A 16334-nucleotide genomic window follows, 5' to 3' on the forward strand; every position below is an offset into this window, starting at 1 on the left:
TTTTCAGCAGTTATCATGGGCCTAGTGTGGAAGCAGAAACCTGAACACTAAGCAACACTGGCAAGTCAACGAGAATGAAGAACAGATTCCCTGCTCCAGCCCTGAAAGGAGATGAAGGACTGGAAGCCAGAATGCCTTGGGGCACATAGAGATGGAGTCAAGTACAGAGCAGAGTGCTCAGAGCATTAATCCTGCAAAACTGTGCCTGGGCATTGCTCCTGATGCACACATGTCCAGGGAGGCACAGGGAAAACTGCCCCTCACTGGCACAATAACTCCGTCCACCCTGCACACAGTCCCAGACTAACTTCTAATAGTCTGGTGCATCTGTTTCTTGCTTCACCTGGAGCTTAGTTCTGCACACAGAACACAGGCCATTTCATACCCAGGAAAGCAAGAAATTCCTAGAAAAAGAGCAGTTCTAGATGAGAACTCATCTGGGTGAGTTCCAGATGATTTCTCATCTTTCCAAAGACAAGTCTCTTCTACAGATGGGTCAAGCAGGGCTGCTGGATTCTCCAGGAGGACTGTAGAATAAGCTCTTCACTGCTTCCTAGATTTTCCATCCACAGAGAGATTTTCCAGCCTGAGACAGAAGGAGCTGCAAAGTGCAGCACAACAAAGCATTCTTTGTAAAAGCCATGCAGAAAACAGTCCCCATCACACTGGAGCCAAATAACCCATAAAGCACCATCATGTCACTGAGGACACTCCCAGCCACCACTTGAGGCTTCAGAGACAATGAGCCAAGTTTTCCCCAAAGCAAGTCTTCAACCGTCAGTGGACTTCTGCTAGCAGAGATCTCAGCCCCATGAACAAAGCCCAAGCAGACACACATGGCCAAGCTTAGCAGACATGCTGGGGAATAGAGATTTGCATAAGTGAGAACCAGGTCACAAATCCTGTGGACATACAGAGTTTGAGGGAAAGTCTAATTCTCTCCCAGACATGACACCCAATCCATTTCCACAAAGATGACTTCTTTTTTAGCAGCAGTGGAGATGAAATGATTCCTTTAGTATTAAGGGTAAAAGTCTTCCCACCTTTTTAGCTACTCACCCTGATCTGAAACCTGTGTTTTCTTGTCAAGCAAAGAGTACAACAGTGAATGGGGCTGTTGAGGCTATACACAACAATACCCTCCTTACTCCCATCTCACGCAGACCACAACACAGAAAAGCAGCAAGGATCACTACTTATGCAGGACTGACCTGCAATACATTATTCCTCTTGAAATATATCCTTTTCCCAGTATGGATTTACAATATTCATGCCGCCATTTTATCACCTTTGCACAGGCTCTGGCCCTCAACTATCACTTGGCTACACTTGCCACACAGCAACTGAGGTCCTAGAATAGCAAACCTGTTATTTCTGGGAATGCTGCTTGTTAGTACCAGATCACCACTTGGTGCTGCAACTGGCAGCCAGAGAATTAATACACACCAGCCATGACATTAAGATGCCACTGGCCCCCTTTTGCCCCCACCTTGCTAGAACAGATTCTCTTGCTACTTTGTTCATTTTTATTTTCACCTTGCAAGTCCCATTTTCAAGTCACCAGACAACACAGAATTTACTGATGCACACAAGCCAGAAATTCTACCAAAGCTAAGGACACTGCGGCAGCACTAGGTACGGACCAGGAAAGGGGCGCACAGGCCATCACACTGACATACACATGCGGAGATACGGGGCAGCTGGGGAGGACACATGACCTGGAATGCAGGACTAGGAGAGAGTGATGCAAGGCTCATCTGGAATAACCGGGTACAGTCACAGCCAGGCCACAAGACCAACATCACATCGCACATCCCACAGTAGCCCACTCTCTGCCTACCCTCTGCTCACTGTGAGCTTTAGGGCCAGGTCTAATGTAATTGAGCTGTCTAAAAGACTAAGTGCAGGTTACAAAGTCCTGGGCAAGAAACATGGCATATTGTGACCCTTCCCATTGGTCTTGAGCATCTCATATGCGTCTATCTGAAGGACAAAGGTTCTTGCCTGTATAAAGCACCAAGAAGATGCAGCATTTGAGAATCTGTTGAGCTTTATAGTCATGAAAGAGAATGGTCAGAAAGACAGATCATATGAAGCTCTATGCTAAATTCAGAACAGATGATATCTTCAGTTAACTGAAGCTGTATTTCACATCAGAGTGGATGATCTGAAGGTCAGATGCAGACTTCAAGTTTAATCAGGGCAGGCCTCTGTGGTGCAGTACAGTACCGTGTTTGTGCCATGTTGTGGGTGGCCATATGCGCAGCTCAGGTTTCTGGGCACTGATTATCAGACCTGACAAGTCACAATTCCAGAACAACATACCTTAAATAGCTTTCTCTGAAATGACATAAAAGCCTACAGCAAGGTCTATGCAAAGTCTACAGTCTTGTTCCTTAGATAGTCTGGGATCGTTGATAAAGAATAAACAGACAATCCATAATTCTTTCCAAGGGGAGATGGCATGTATCCCCTGGACAATTTCCAGGGCCAAGCACATCAAAAGATAATCTACAGTGCCCTGGATGACTGAAAAAGGAGTGGCCTGTTTTGCCTTCCAAATCAGAATGAATTTATGCATGAGACCTACAAAGGAACGAGCATGCCCTTTTCTGTGTTCTGGGTTTTGCTCCAGTTTCATCACACTGAGCTCAGCCTGTCAACACAGAAACTTCCAAAACCATCAGCTGCCAATCTTGTTTCTACCTGACATATATCTGATCAGTCTCCTTGCTCCAGACATGACAAAATCAAAAATTCAGCATCAAAGCTGAACAATCAGTTTATAAACAAGAACCTAAAGCCCATTCCATGCGTTCTTGTTGGAGGAAACTACCTTCAGGTAGCCCCTCTGCCTCCTACAGAACAGATTCTTATCAGGTTTGATCTTTCCCAGATGCTCCATCCCTTGTACTATTTGCTTTCCTGTTTGCAGTATTAATCTTATGTATCTAGGTTTTCACCTCTTGTTTGCAATTGCAAACAGCTGAAGTTTCCACTGAACACAACTAAAGACCATGAAGTAATCACTTGGCTTTTCTGGCTGTCTCCTACCTCTCCCAGATGAGGAATGCTCAATAGTTAACAACAAACCAATAACGAATTATATACCATCAGTACTCACAGAGCACCCCAATTTTTAAATGTGCACTTGAATTAAACTACCTCCCTGAAGGATGTGATTCAGATTATTTTGCTTTTAACAATGAAGAGCAAGACAGTAGCCAGTATCTAAAGTCAGTCAAGACAGATGCTCATCTAAAGAGGTATGAACTCATAGCACTGATGGACATAAGCTCCTGAATGTTTTTATGACACTTTTAAGGCCTGAACTGTGTTTTTCCTCTCGCTCAAAAAGCAGCATTTCCAGGGCACTTCTAAGACAAGCGGCAAGGAAAATCACTGCTGTGTTTCCAAGCCCTGAGTGCAAGGCCAAGCTTCTAAAAGAGCTGAAATGAGAATACTGAGGCAAATGTTTCAGACTGAAACCTGCAGCAATATGAACGTATCACAGCAGAAATTCATATCAAGATGGCAGTAATGTCCCAAGACACGGCATTAGATGAATCTGCACAGCCAACATGGAAAATACATCCTTGGCATGCAAATACTGTTATTTACTATTTCTAGGTAAATAGAATATATCCATTACATATCCTGAAATATATCCTTTAGCATTTATGTCATGATTTGAGGCAGCCTAACTGCAGTCTAGAGACTGCTCATTCCTACCTTCCTCAGGTCACCTCAGTTAGATGCCCATCTTGTTGAAAGATTCATATGGGAATATCCTAGTACTTTGATACTGAGACAATGCAGGTGGATAAAACGTGCCACCAAAAGCTAGTGTTACTGCTAAAACAGCAAAGTTAACAGAGTTGAGGGTCAAGGAAAGAGCACCAGTACAGAATACTGGAATATTACTACACAAGTTTCACAAAGCTTAGCATGTTTAATCAGAGCCACTGTGAGTAAAATACCTGTCGAATGTAATTTCATTTCAATTAGCTGTGCTAAGCTTATGGTACAACTGGGAAAGTTTAAGTATAGTAGATTTTAATTGCCTATTGAATTCCCAAGTGGATTTAGCCCTGAAGGAAAAGAAGGCAAGGATCTCAAAGCAGAAGTATTTTAATACATTATTTCATCCATCTTGATATTCCCAATATCCAAACACTGCCAGAATCAGAAAGCCTTATGAAGTGAATATAGCTTTAACTGATACAAAAATATACTAGAGGGTCAGATTAAAGAATGCAGAGTGGGAGGATGTTTGAAAGCATAGAAAAAGGGGAAGAAGACTCCACATAATGAGGAAATGAGAATCAGCATTTCCATGAATTGTGTGAAGATCTTAGCAGTAAGAATTTCACACCAATAGGAGTTTTCATGTACATTGAGAAGCATGAAAGCACCAGCAGCCAAATTATTGAGACTTAGGACTGAAGTCCGGAGAGTATTAACAAATGCTCAGCAAGCCCAGGGCAGTCAAGCACAGCTTTGGGCAAACAAGTTACCAGAACACAACATCTCTGTAGCCAAATGGAGAAGAAGTAGATAACAGTTGCTTTCAGATAGATAATCCAGTTTAAGTGCCAGCTGCTTAGCATGTGAGTGCAGCAGCAGATCATATGAAAGAATAGGAAGCAATCCTTGAATGAACATCCAAACCACATAAGATAAAAAGATAAACTGGAGTTCAAACTGAACTGGTCCAAGCAGGCTACCACCATGACAGGACAGAAACAGGATTCACATTGAGACCCATGAGCCCCAAAGTGCCCAAAGTAAAGCCCACACACCAAATTTGGCTCAGATGATTCTGCTGTGCCTGAGGCAGAGGTGCAGCCCTCGGACAACAATTTTGTGCAGCCTTTGGATTCCTGAAAAATTGCCAGTGCAGCCTAAGGCTGAGCAAAGTTTGGGCTCCCCTGAGACAGTCCAGCTACAGGCCATGGTCATGCTAAAGGAATACCATGATCTACAGAACCAAATGTTAGTGCCACAAAAAATCTACCTACCTGGTTGGGCCCCATCAAGTGCACCCTGGTCTGGAGGAACAGAAAAAAAGTTATAGCAAGCCAAGCTTTGTAATCATGAGGGTAAAGTCTGAGAGCCTAGCCAGATTGCCACTGGGATGAATTTAGCTGCTGTCTTGCAGGATTCAAACTCCTTCCATTTCATATTTTCCCCATGCTCCTCTGCAAAAAGCAGCCTTATCTAACAATTAGAGGCAATTACTTGAGCAACAGTTAGAGCAACCCTTGATTCCCAAATCTCCTTTTTGAATTTGCAACTAACTGTATAATCAAATTTCTTGCCCTTACTGTTACACTTCCTCTGCCACCAAAATGGTAACTGCTGTACTGCCACTTTTAAAAGGGTCAATTGCAATTAATTCTGAAGTCCTCTGAACAACTTCAGAAGTGTACAGAGAATGGCATCATACCATATGAATAACACATCCCACACCCATAACTTTTTTTTCATGATTACTAGATTCTGAATAAAAAAAAATTGAACTGCCAATTAGAATTTTAAAAAGGTTCCTCTAGTTTATGAAGGCATTTATTATCACACCCAGCCCCTTCCCATCACTCTCACAGCTATATACTCAACAGACCCACACGGGCCTATCAAGACAGGAGCCTTTGCAGAGCAGAGCTCTAGGAAGAAATTCTCCATTCTCTCAGCCTCTCATAGAAACTTAAAATTCCTTAGATACTCTCCCTTCCCTTGACCTTGCATATCAAAATATGGTGCACAAGCTGGGCTTGCTTTGGATGGACTCAATTCTATAGAGGCAATTCATAATTTTTTATCATACAAAATATTCTTAAACAAACAAACAAACAAAAAAAGTTAAAAGCTGGAAACTACATCCATAAGCAGCAGAAATGCAGGCAGTCTGTCCTGATGGAGCCAATAACAATGTACCATGCCTGAAGCGAAAAGGACCCTTGTTACCCTTTGCTAATGGGTCTCTGCTGAGTCCATTAGCCACCAAAGACACCCTGCAACACACCTTCAACACAAGTTTTATCTGCCACTTCTACCTTTGCCTGCCTAGAGAAACAACAGCTACTGGTGCTCCAAGATTGATTTTACCCTCCCATGTCAATCACCAACACCTACAACAAATCATCAGCACCAGTTACAGCTTTGGTACCTGCAGTCAAGTTTGTTGGGTAGGTTTGGTACCAGATTCACCAACGAAAATAGATTTACTGCTGAAATTGCAGCTTCAATCCAGTAACACAAAAGGTACACTCATAGGTCTCCACCTTGTTTTCCCACTTCAGTTACAGATCTTACACATATTAGCATCACAGCTTTTCTGCGAGGGCAGCCCCACAGATTGACAAGTAATGGTGTGAGGCAGCAGATTTCCCACACAAACTAGCAGAAACATGCTTTGAGCTCCAACAAAGTTTTGAAATCACTGGGCAGGGACTACATAGCTGGAGTATATAATGACAGACACTTTCCTGACCACAGATACACTATCTTCTACCCTCCATGGCAGTGAGAAATTCATATGCCAATATATGTTAGGCCCCTGTTTTCTTATCCCGAAAGAAAGCAAGGCAGTTATTGTGTAAAATAGGAATGCTGATGAACCTCATAGCCATAGTTTTGCATATTGACCACAAAGAAGAGACCAGTATTTCAGATTGGGCAGCAGAACGAGGAAGGAACACCTTGCCAGAGCTGACAAGAGCTCTGCTCTTCTCACACAGCCACAAGTTTCCAGTATGAATTGTCATCTCCAGAAACTTACTTTAAACTATTATTAACCACCTGCCTTAGTTTTGCAATTCAGCCTGTGCTTAAATTCAAGGCCAAGACCATGTCACATCTAGTCTGCATCAACCCCCAAGAAGATGGAAGCAGCATCTTTGTCATGTAAGAACTGGCAGGAGAACACAGAAACTCTCAACATAACAGAAACTTGGGATAGTTCCTTAACAGCCCTCAACCAGGAGCTTGTGTTTCCTCCGAATGCTATGTGACGTGAGCAAGGAAAACAACACTCTGCAGAAGTGGACTGTGCAATGAAATCAAGCCATCTCTCTTTCAGCTTCTGGCCACGTGTAAAGAAGAATTTCACTGCTACAGTGCTCACAAAAAGAGGCACTCAGCATTAAGAAGAACAAAACCACACAGAGACCTCTCCAGAGCCTGCGTAAAACACTTCATTAAACACAGACTTTAAGGCAGGTCTGAAAGGACCAGCAGAACACCAACATCTTCCTTCGCAAAATCAGGTCCCAGAACCAAAAGAATGTTTCCTTAAACTAAAATATTGTGATTCCTAACAATACTCTGGTTCTGAGTACTCCCTCAGGACTGTGGTGGCCCCAATGTCTTTTGCTGTCATCTTTGTGTAACACACCACCACATGGGACAGCAGTGACATGCCTGCTCCTTTCCCATGGACAGCCTCTTCCCACAAGATCCCATTCCCCAGAAGAGACAGGAGCATAGGGCACAAAGGAGAGTCTACATGAAACTGCTGTACTATTTTTAAGTGAAAAACAAACCCCAAAAACTTATTTTCCTAACAAATTCTGCAAAATGTTTTTCAATACTTTCCCCTCTTAGGTCAGATAGCCAGATTTTTCAAATCCAGCATGCCTTGGACTGAATCAGTAATAAAGGTCAGCTAGAAAATAAGTGTGCTTTTTGTCATCAAAACCGGGCTTTTTAAAAGTTATTAACACCATGCACATATCCAGCAAAAAGCAATTACTTTTCTGATCACACAGGATAACACTGGGATCATGGAGTTCAGCGAGGATGGAAACCAGCCTTCTGCTTTTGTCTCAAAATAGCGTCACCATCCCAGAACATATTTCAGGGCAGGCAGGAACAGAGTTAGCCACAAGCTTTCTGTTCTGGACTGCAGAACAGAGAAGGACATGGGACAGAAAGATAATGAATCAATAGAGTGGATAAAACTATCCTTGATCTGCTGCCATTTGCTAATATTTACAAGAGATCTAGGGTAATTTTGTTTCAGGCTCAGCATAGCCAGTGTTCATTGCACCTGGAGCTGCTGACAAATTTGTCAGCACAATTTGTCAGCAGACACATCTGAACAGTTTCATATTAATCCTCCAGTGAGATGTTTATTCTCCAGGCTAACTCTAATAGGATTTTTCCAGACTTTCCCAGATTGTTTGCCTCCAACAACAATCCAGAGAAGACTACCCTGTTCGATACTCTGAACAGTTAAAATTATCAATTACTGACCAAAAAAAAAAAAATTAACAGCTTCACCCCAGAACCAAGATTACAAGTCAGACCTCTTTGATCAACCTCCTAAATTCTCCTTTCAGGAGATGAGAAACCAGCAAGTCTCAAACCTACATGGCAGCAAATCCTCAATCTGGAGCTGTGCTCCAAGCTCTCCCAGTGCCAAGAAAGGCATCACACCACACGCCATGTGTGGGACCATCACATGCTTTCAGACACATCAGCTATTGGTGAAAACTGGCCAGCAAGAGCCAAGAACAGAAGCTTCTCTGAGCTGTTTCTGCACTATACAGAGACACTGCAGGGACACAGAGCTCACTAGGAATACAAATTTAAACCACAACAGGGAAGAGTTCAGAATGCAGGCATGGCTCCTAGTCAGCCACCATCCCACCCCGGAATCTTTTCAGGAAGCTGGCTAATTCTTCATTTGCTACCCTAGACTGTATCAAATGGCAAAATGGCTACATTCCAACAGCCATTGACACACACCTCCACTGGAGTGATACTCCATTCAGAGAGCTTGTCAAAGAAAAAGTCATGTTACCCTGGAACAGAAATCCCTCAGAAAGAGTGGTGTTTATCTCAGGAGGCAGCAAAGTATATCCTTGGTTTGGGCTGACATTCCAGTCTTATCAACGTCTCTGATCTAAACCCTGCTAAGCACTTTGTCTGAAGCTTAGCCTAAAGTGAACAACTGTATCATTTAACTCACCCTTTCCCAGAGTCCTCAAATACCAGTTACCTGTGCCATTCGCATTCCAAATATTCTATTACTACTGAAATGATGGAGTTCGAACATCTATCCCTTTCCAGTTTCAGCAACAGAGACCAGGGTGCAGACCTCTATAAACTCCAGTCCTGAAACTCCAGCCACATGGAAAAGAAGCTTAGTAACACATTTGTAAATGAAAACACTTCTGGCAAATCTATACGGCATAATAGCCCAAATGTCAAACACCTGCCCTGTCAAACTGAGCAGGAAAACAATAAACAACAAGGTTTTGAGTCTGTCATTATAATTTTGTTCCACAAAAGATGGAACATGAGAGATCAGGAAAAAGAAAGCTTATTTGAGAAAACTGCCCAGAAAAGACTGATACTGAGACAACTCTTAACCAAAGTATGTGCCTGAGACTCTTTCCGTTGTGGTCAAACTCTGCTGCAGAACAACCCTGAATCAGGAGGATTCAGCCTCCTGCCTCCAGCCTGTGCCTCTGCTTCCTTGACAATTCACATGTGGGGCAGGGACCAAAGGACAGAGAGATGGCAATAGGAGGGGTAGGAGGTGGCAGCAGGAGGGGTAGGAGGTGGCTACAGTCAAGCAGGAGGTATGAATCAAGTCACAACCAGTTGTAGAAGTGCTTCTTCTTTTTAAAAACAAGGAACACAAGACAAACTGGCCTTACCCTTCACTAAGGCTCACCACAGCAACCTAAAGAATACCTCCAAAACTCTTTCTCATGGAGGTCCCAGCAGTATATCATCAAGGGTTAGTGTAAATAAAATAAAATGGACAAGAAAACACAAAGAAAATCCAAATGCTTGTGACCCTGAATGAACAGGTCTTTCCTTGCAGTGGAACATAGGCCTATTCCCTCTATTTCAGATTTCTGCACATGTTATATCTGGACAGGATGGCAAGCTCTGGCCATTCAGATATGAGTGGTGCCACCTACTGTGGATTACTCAGTCAGCTGAGGACCTTACAGCTGTATTGCTTAATTACATAATTTCTGTGGCATTATCAAGCAAAAACCACTTTTGTGCTTGGGGTGTAGTAAAGAGTCATATCTAAAACAATTCAGCAAAAGCAACTGAGTCCTGACAATAATATAATCAAGTCAGCAAGAGCCAAGAAGTAACCCAAGTTTAGCTGAAGTCAATGGAAAATTACACATATCACAAACATTCAAGAAGTTTGGTGCTCTTTCTGTGCCACCTGTCATTGCCACTTGGGCTTGGCAAACAGCAGATGTCCCCAGAGCCCTATTAGAAAAGTCCTTCCTCAGCCCAGCTGCAAAGACGTCAAAGGAGAAAACAGAAAGGTTCCTACCTGCTACTTCCACAATGTGGTGCCTGGCGATATCATAGTAAGGATCATTCCACTGCAGGTGAGTGACAGGCTCAGGGGAGCCTTTGGAATCATCTGAACAAAGTACAAGAAACAAGCAATCAGAAGAAGGGATCTGGAGCACGTTGGCAAGTACAAAGAGATAGAGGCATGAGAAAAAAAATGGCACTTCTACATGGGAGGGGCTAATGTATACAACTATACACGTTGAAAACGCACTTTTGAAATTCTGAGTGGACAAGAGCAGCAATGACTTCAGAAGAGTCCTCTCAGTCCTATGAGATCCATATGTGTCCCTCAGAATGTACACTCTCACAAACAAATGTTCATATATGTTACAAATATTCACAAAGACAAAACCCAAGCACATCATCATGGCTTTTTAGGAAAGGAGGATCTTAACATAGTCCCTTGATGGATGGTCATACTGTATATCCTTCAGCTAATTTTCCTGACCTCTCTGTTCATATTCACAGCACAGGATTTCAGAGCAACAACTCAGATCTCCAGCCCCACCTCCCAGATGGAAGTTTGAGACCATTCCAGTCCAGAAAGCCAAACTCTCCTGCAAGAGACCATAATGGAGCATACTCAAAGATTTACAGCATATCTATTCTGTCAGCACCAAAATGCTGCCAGGCACAGGACTGAGAAGAGCATATTTACAGCAGCTGGCTCTGCACTTTTTAGTGCTGTTCAATACTGAGGCTGATTCACTTGGGTGTGGTGCAAGTTTAATGTGTCTATAAAGCTTTTAAATGGAGCTGGGGCTCTCTGTATATGTAGATATGACCACAATGCTGCAAGACAAACAACTGCTTTTTGGCTAAAACCCAGATCCCAAACAAGCAGGATACTTACCTGATTTGGGAAAAGCAGGGACTTCATCTGCTGGCCAGTTCTTATCATCTACAGAGGCCAGTTTGAGCTGGCTGAGGGACTGGTTGGTATTATCCAAGTTCAGGTCATCTTGAAGCTCCGAGAGTGGGTCTGTAGCCATGGTCCCCAAATACCGCAGTTTATTTCGCTGTGTCTAGAACACGGACTGCAGAGATTGTTAGATGAGACACAGAGATCACAAATCTACCTCCCCACAGAGATGCTTCCTCTTCTCACTGATGTTCTCCCAATACTCCCTTATCTTTACTTATCCAGAGACTGTGTCCCCTCGTCCTTAATAGAAGCAGGAACTCCTTCTCCTCCTCACCGGAGGCACAACATGTCAGATTCTTTCATGCCAATTGCTATCAAAGGCCATCAAGAGCTGTACCAACCTTCTCAAGGAGTCTCTACTTGACCACAGCTCTGGGCAGAATAGCTTTTCTCTCCTGAAACAGAAGCAGCACCAGGACTCTGTGGAAGGCGACAGGCTGCACCAGCCCCTGCCTGATACACTCCCTGTATGGCTCTGAGCTCCCCCTCCCTCTGAACGGCTGGCACAAAGCCCAGCTGTTTCCACAGTCGGCCCAGTGCCAAGAATCACCCCCCCCTCCTTCTCCCCATAATGGAGAACCAGAGCTCTCAACAACACTGAAGTGGGTGCTTCAGTGTGCTGCGATCTGAACAGAGAAGTGAACAGCTCCTTAAAACAGGAATTTTTCAGGCAGAGCTAGTGAAACAGGGAGAACAATACACATACAAACCTCATCTCCTTTCAGCATCATCCAGTAAATCCTTTCTCCGACATAACAGCTATCAGCAAGGAATCACTTCTTTCATTTAAAGCCATACTGCCTGAATGAGTATTTTTCACCAAGCATGTCATAAGGAGACCAAAGAATTAAGAGGGTCCAAGAAACAACAGCTCAGTGCATTTGCTGTTGTTTGCAAATATTTCTCACTCTCATCTGAAGCGGAAGATACATTAAAGATGGAACTGAGCTAGCACAGCATACAGGACCTCCTAAGAGTAACAACTCTTAGGGACAATCCTTGGGAAGCAGCTGTTATCCTTTGAATTCAGTCTCCTGGAAGTAAGCAAGGAAACATTAAAAAGGACAACTATGTAGATCTGAACTGCTCAAACAGACCACATGGACAGTAATTCAGTGGTCAGCAGGCAGCAAGCCAAGAGGAACTGTAGAAAAACTAAGTGACACCTTGCATCAGCAAGAGTCTCTATAACACTGTTTCACAGAGATGCTTGTGCTTATTTTGCTTTATGAGGAGAGCAAAGGGTTCAAAGATGATCTGAGGAGGCACAACACCTTAGTGTGAAAAGTATATTCGCAGTTCCTTTAGCAGAATGGAGAGGGGACAACGATGTTTTGCATCTTCCATCCCTAGAGCTTGAATGTGTATATTCATCCAGAGAAAACAATGAAACAGTTACTCAGACTGAGCACAGAGGACAAAATCTGTGAGATTGAGCTCTGGAAGGTGTCACGTCCATGCTCAGGTCTATACTTGCCACCAAGCTTGGGGATACATTTTGAGAGCACAGGAAATTGGATATTCAGTGGTTTTCTTCTCCCTTTGGACCATTCCAAGCTTATTATTTACTTCCTGTCCTCCCTTATCTGCTACTCACCAGTTTACAACCAGTTTTCACCTCTCTGGGGCTCCCAAAGGACTGGAAGCTATTGCTAATCAAATGCAATGTTTCCCAAAATATGAAAGAGCATGACATATACAGACAGCAGGTCATCAAGACAGCACATCAGACACAAAGGGTCCCACCCCTGCAGCCATGCAAAGATCCAAGCAAAACTATTTTCCCTGCCCTCTGGTCAGGGCTGCCAGAGCTGCCTGACCTCTGATTTCGACAGGGCAAGGAGCAAGAAATCAGGTTCCCTAGTACCGTGAGCTCATGCTGGAACCACGCAGCAGTGGAGCCAAGGGACCAGGACTCCCCACCCATAGCAGCTGATCCGATTTCTATGGTAACAGCAGGCACTGACTCCTATGACTCAGCGAGCTTAAAGCATTTCCCACAGGAGCTCAGCAGCCCCAAAAGCCAGTGCTCCATGCTGAGAAAGCATCCATGGCTGCCCAGGACAGCCTCTTGGCATTCACAGCTCTCAGGGACTTCCCAGCCCTAGTGGGGTCAGAGGACCCATATTCGACTGCTGCAATCCACTGAGATGCCTTTCATGGGAGATTCCTGGGGATGCCTGGTAGCAACCACTTCCCCAAAGCCAAGTCCTGAAACCCTTGAAAATTGTGAAACCCTTGGGGATCAAATCCAAATCCCTGCCCCCCCCCCCCCCCCCCAGAGTAGTGACGGTACTGCCATAGGGCCAGCAAGTCATCAAGTGTCCCTACACTTGTCCCTACACTCACCACTTGGCGTCACAGTCAGCTTGCAGCACTTGTCCGGAGACAGAGAGCAGGTTATTAGACAGCACTGGGGGATTTCCCCTGAGGCATAAAATTAATTTTAGTGTGGCACCATGTGGAAGAAGGAAGTTGTTAGTAGGGTCCAAACTGCAAAAAGAGCCCAGTGGATAGTGCTCTGGCCTCACCCCTTGGAAAAACAGACAAGGCTCTCCAGACACTTTCACGTAGATTTCACAGCCAGCTCCATTCCTTGGCAGTAGGTTACTGCTCCATGGTGTTAATGGAAGCAGGATGCAGAGCAGAAGACCTCCTAGAATTCAAATCCTTCTTGTGAACCATACTGTAGTACCCAGAGAGCCCCAGAAGGTTTTGCAGAATTTTCTCCAGCCTTTTCCCAACATACAAAAGCCAAAAGCATGGGATCTCACATCAGATAACCATACAGCAGTTTAGGCCATGCAATCCTCTAAATGCTTGGGAGCTGGTAGGCTTTGAGAAAGCATGTAAGACACAAATTGAGGCTCTTCATTTCACTTTCCAATACTGCAGCTGCATGAGATGCTTCCCTGTGTATTCAAAAACGATCCCTAAGGATCTGTCATTAAACAGAAAGTCCATATGTATCATAGTGATATAGCTGTTAAAATGGGTAAAGCATTTGTTAAAAACATTGAATGGTTTTTAACAATAAAAGAGCATTTCAACAGATTTAACTCAGTTTAAAAACCGAACCTGAGAGTGCATGAGAAGATGCAAGTGGTAAACTCCATATAGCAAATAATGAGATAAGAAAAATTACCTAGATTTTGAAAAACAAAAATTCTAGCCAAAGATTTAAAACCTAAAGAATCACACACGGCAGCAGAAGCATTTACTTATTGCTAGGCTCTAAAGAGCTAACTCTTACCATTTTTTCCAAGTATTTAAGTATGTTTTCTGCAACTGCACTACACCTGAACACTTGCTGTGTAATAAAAATTAACTTTCCTAGATAAGAGAGACATGTGATGGAGAACACTAAAGGAGAGAACTCAGACCATTAAAATACAATTAAAATACAATTTCCACAAAAATTCTGAACTGAAGATTCCTTATATAAGATCCAGAATTTACCCAGGGAAGACCATTCACATTACATCCAGGAAATCTTGGTAGCTGCTGTCCATTAATACCATTTTTTCTGCAATTTCAGTTTCACTACTTTTCTATCACTTATTTCTAAGCTACACTTGCTTGGGAGTTTCTTTTTCCTGTTTTTCTTCCAGATGTACTATTAGTTCAGAAGCAAATTACACTTCAAAATATGTACATTACCACACCCTGGCACTGTATGTACAATAAAGAATTACAGAAGCAAAGTGGCCTCTTCTTCCATGCAAGATGAACGAGCAATGGTCAGATGCAACACAGTCATGGTTCTGGGATTATTTTTCTGACTCTGCTGCCAACCACACCTCCTCCCAGTTTCGGCTTATTTGCACAGATATCACTTTTTCTGTACACATCAATCAAGGCCCTGCACTTAGCTATAGTGTTAAAAACAATCACGTTGAAAGAAAAAGGAGCAGTTACTCAGCAGCAGACCTGCAGAGTACTCACGTGCATGAATGAGGTCTAGAACCAAGACTCACCCACAAAGCCCACCCCTTGTCTTCCCTCACATCGACTGATGATACCACCGAGAGCATCACTACCCTGGTACTACCCTGAAAGAACATAGACGTCAAGGGCCAGACCTTATCCTGGCTCATCATGACCAGTAAACTCAGGACAGAGACACTATTGCTCAGGGAAGCCCTTTGATCCTTCACTATTCCAACAGCTTTTTAACTGAGCCGCCTTCCTTCCTCAGTCATCTCAATCTGTTTACTGAAGGCTACCTCCGTGCCCGCCGGAAATCCCACCTAGCAAGCAGTGAACCTCCCCTTACTGGTTCTCTGCAGGGTCTGAGGGCATAAGTGCTGAACTCTCCAAGTGTCCTCTCCGGAGCTGCTGCACAAAGTAAAGAATCTGCTCTCAGTGCCGTGCAGGATCCACCCAGGACTCACATGTGAGGGAGGCAGTGGGGCACACACAGCCCTGTGCGGGCTGCAGCCCTCCTACTCCTCCTCCTCATCACCCCCTCCACAATACATGTTCTCTCCCGTTCCCTTCGACTCATCTCCTGGGAAACCCCTTAGCGAATCTCAGGATTGCTTACGAGACTCACGGATTTGCTATTTACACTGTTAAAACAAACGTCCCCTAGTACACGCCAACTGCCTGAAGGCAGGACAAGTACCAGCCCCTGCTGCTGGGCACCGGGGTTAATGGCAGCCAGCCTCAGCGCCAGCCCCGCCGCAGGGGCTGCCCCGCCGAGGTCGGGAACAGCCAGCAGCAGGCCCGGTGGCGCCGCTCCGGCGATACCTGCACCGCCTGCCCCGATCAGCGGTGACCAGGACACCAAGGGCTGCCGGCCCGGCTCTGCCCGCCCAGGTGCCTACGGTGCTTCACCAGCCGCGCTCTTCCCGCCAGGCGCGCACCGCAGGCGAACCGAGCCGCTCCCTCACACAGGGCGAGCCAGGCAACACCCAGGCGGAGCGCTCGGGGCTCTGGGCCCAGCCCCGGCCCGTTCCGCCTGAGCCCCAGCCCAGCCGCCGGGCCTCTTCCGCGCCCCAGCAGCACCAGGACAGGGTGCCGGGCCCCGTTGCTGCAGGCAGGGCCCGGCCGCGCTCCCCGGGCA

General features: G+C 44.7%; 1 protein-coding gene across 6 annotated transcripts in view; it reads right to left on the reverse strand.

The window, feature by feature from the left end:
• The window catches only part of ARHGAP1 (Rho GTPase activating protein 1), a 35007-nt gene that overhangs the window by 18576 nt on the left and 97 nt on the right, over positions 1–16334 (reverse strand). For 2 of the 6 annotated variants that reach the window (XM_053981329.1, XM_053981325.1), the window contains exons 1-3: positions 11608–11642; positions 11195–11378; positions 10316–10408 (exon numbers count right to left, since the gene is read on the reverse strand). In XM_053981329.1, the coding sequence (XP_053837304.1) occupies positions 10316–10408; positions 11195–11333 (232 nt within the window). In that variant the 5' untranslated portion in view covers positions 11334–11378; positions 11608–11642. Of the gene's footprint in view, positions 1–5021; positions 5052–10315; positions 10409–11194; positions 11379–11607; positions 11643–15542; positions 15605–16018; position 16334 lie in introns of those variants that run through there. The other 4 variants (XM_053981330.1, XM_053981328.1, XM_053981327.1 and 1 more) reach the window with 4 other exon arrangements.

Source organism: Vidua macroura, chromosome 6 (assembly GCF_024509145.1).
Source record: "Vidua macroura isolate BioBank_ID:100142 chromosome 6, ASM2450914v1, whole genome shotgun sequence".
In the NCBI taxonomy this organism is placed as follows: Eukaryota; Metazoa; Chordata; class Aves; order Passeriformes; family Viduidae; genus Vidua; species Vidua macroura.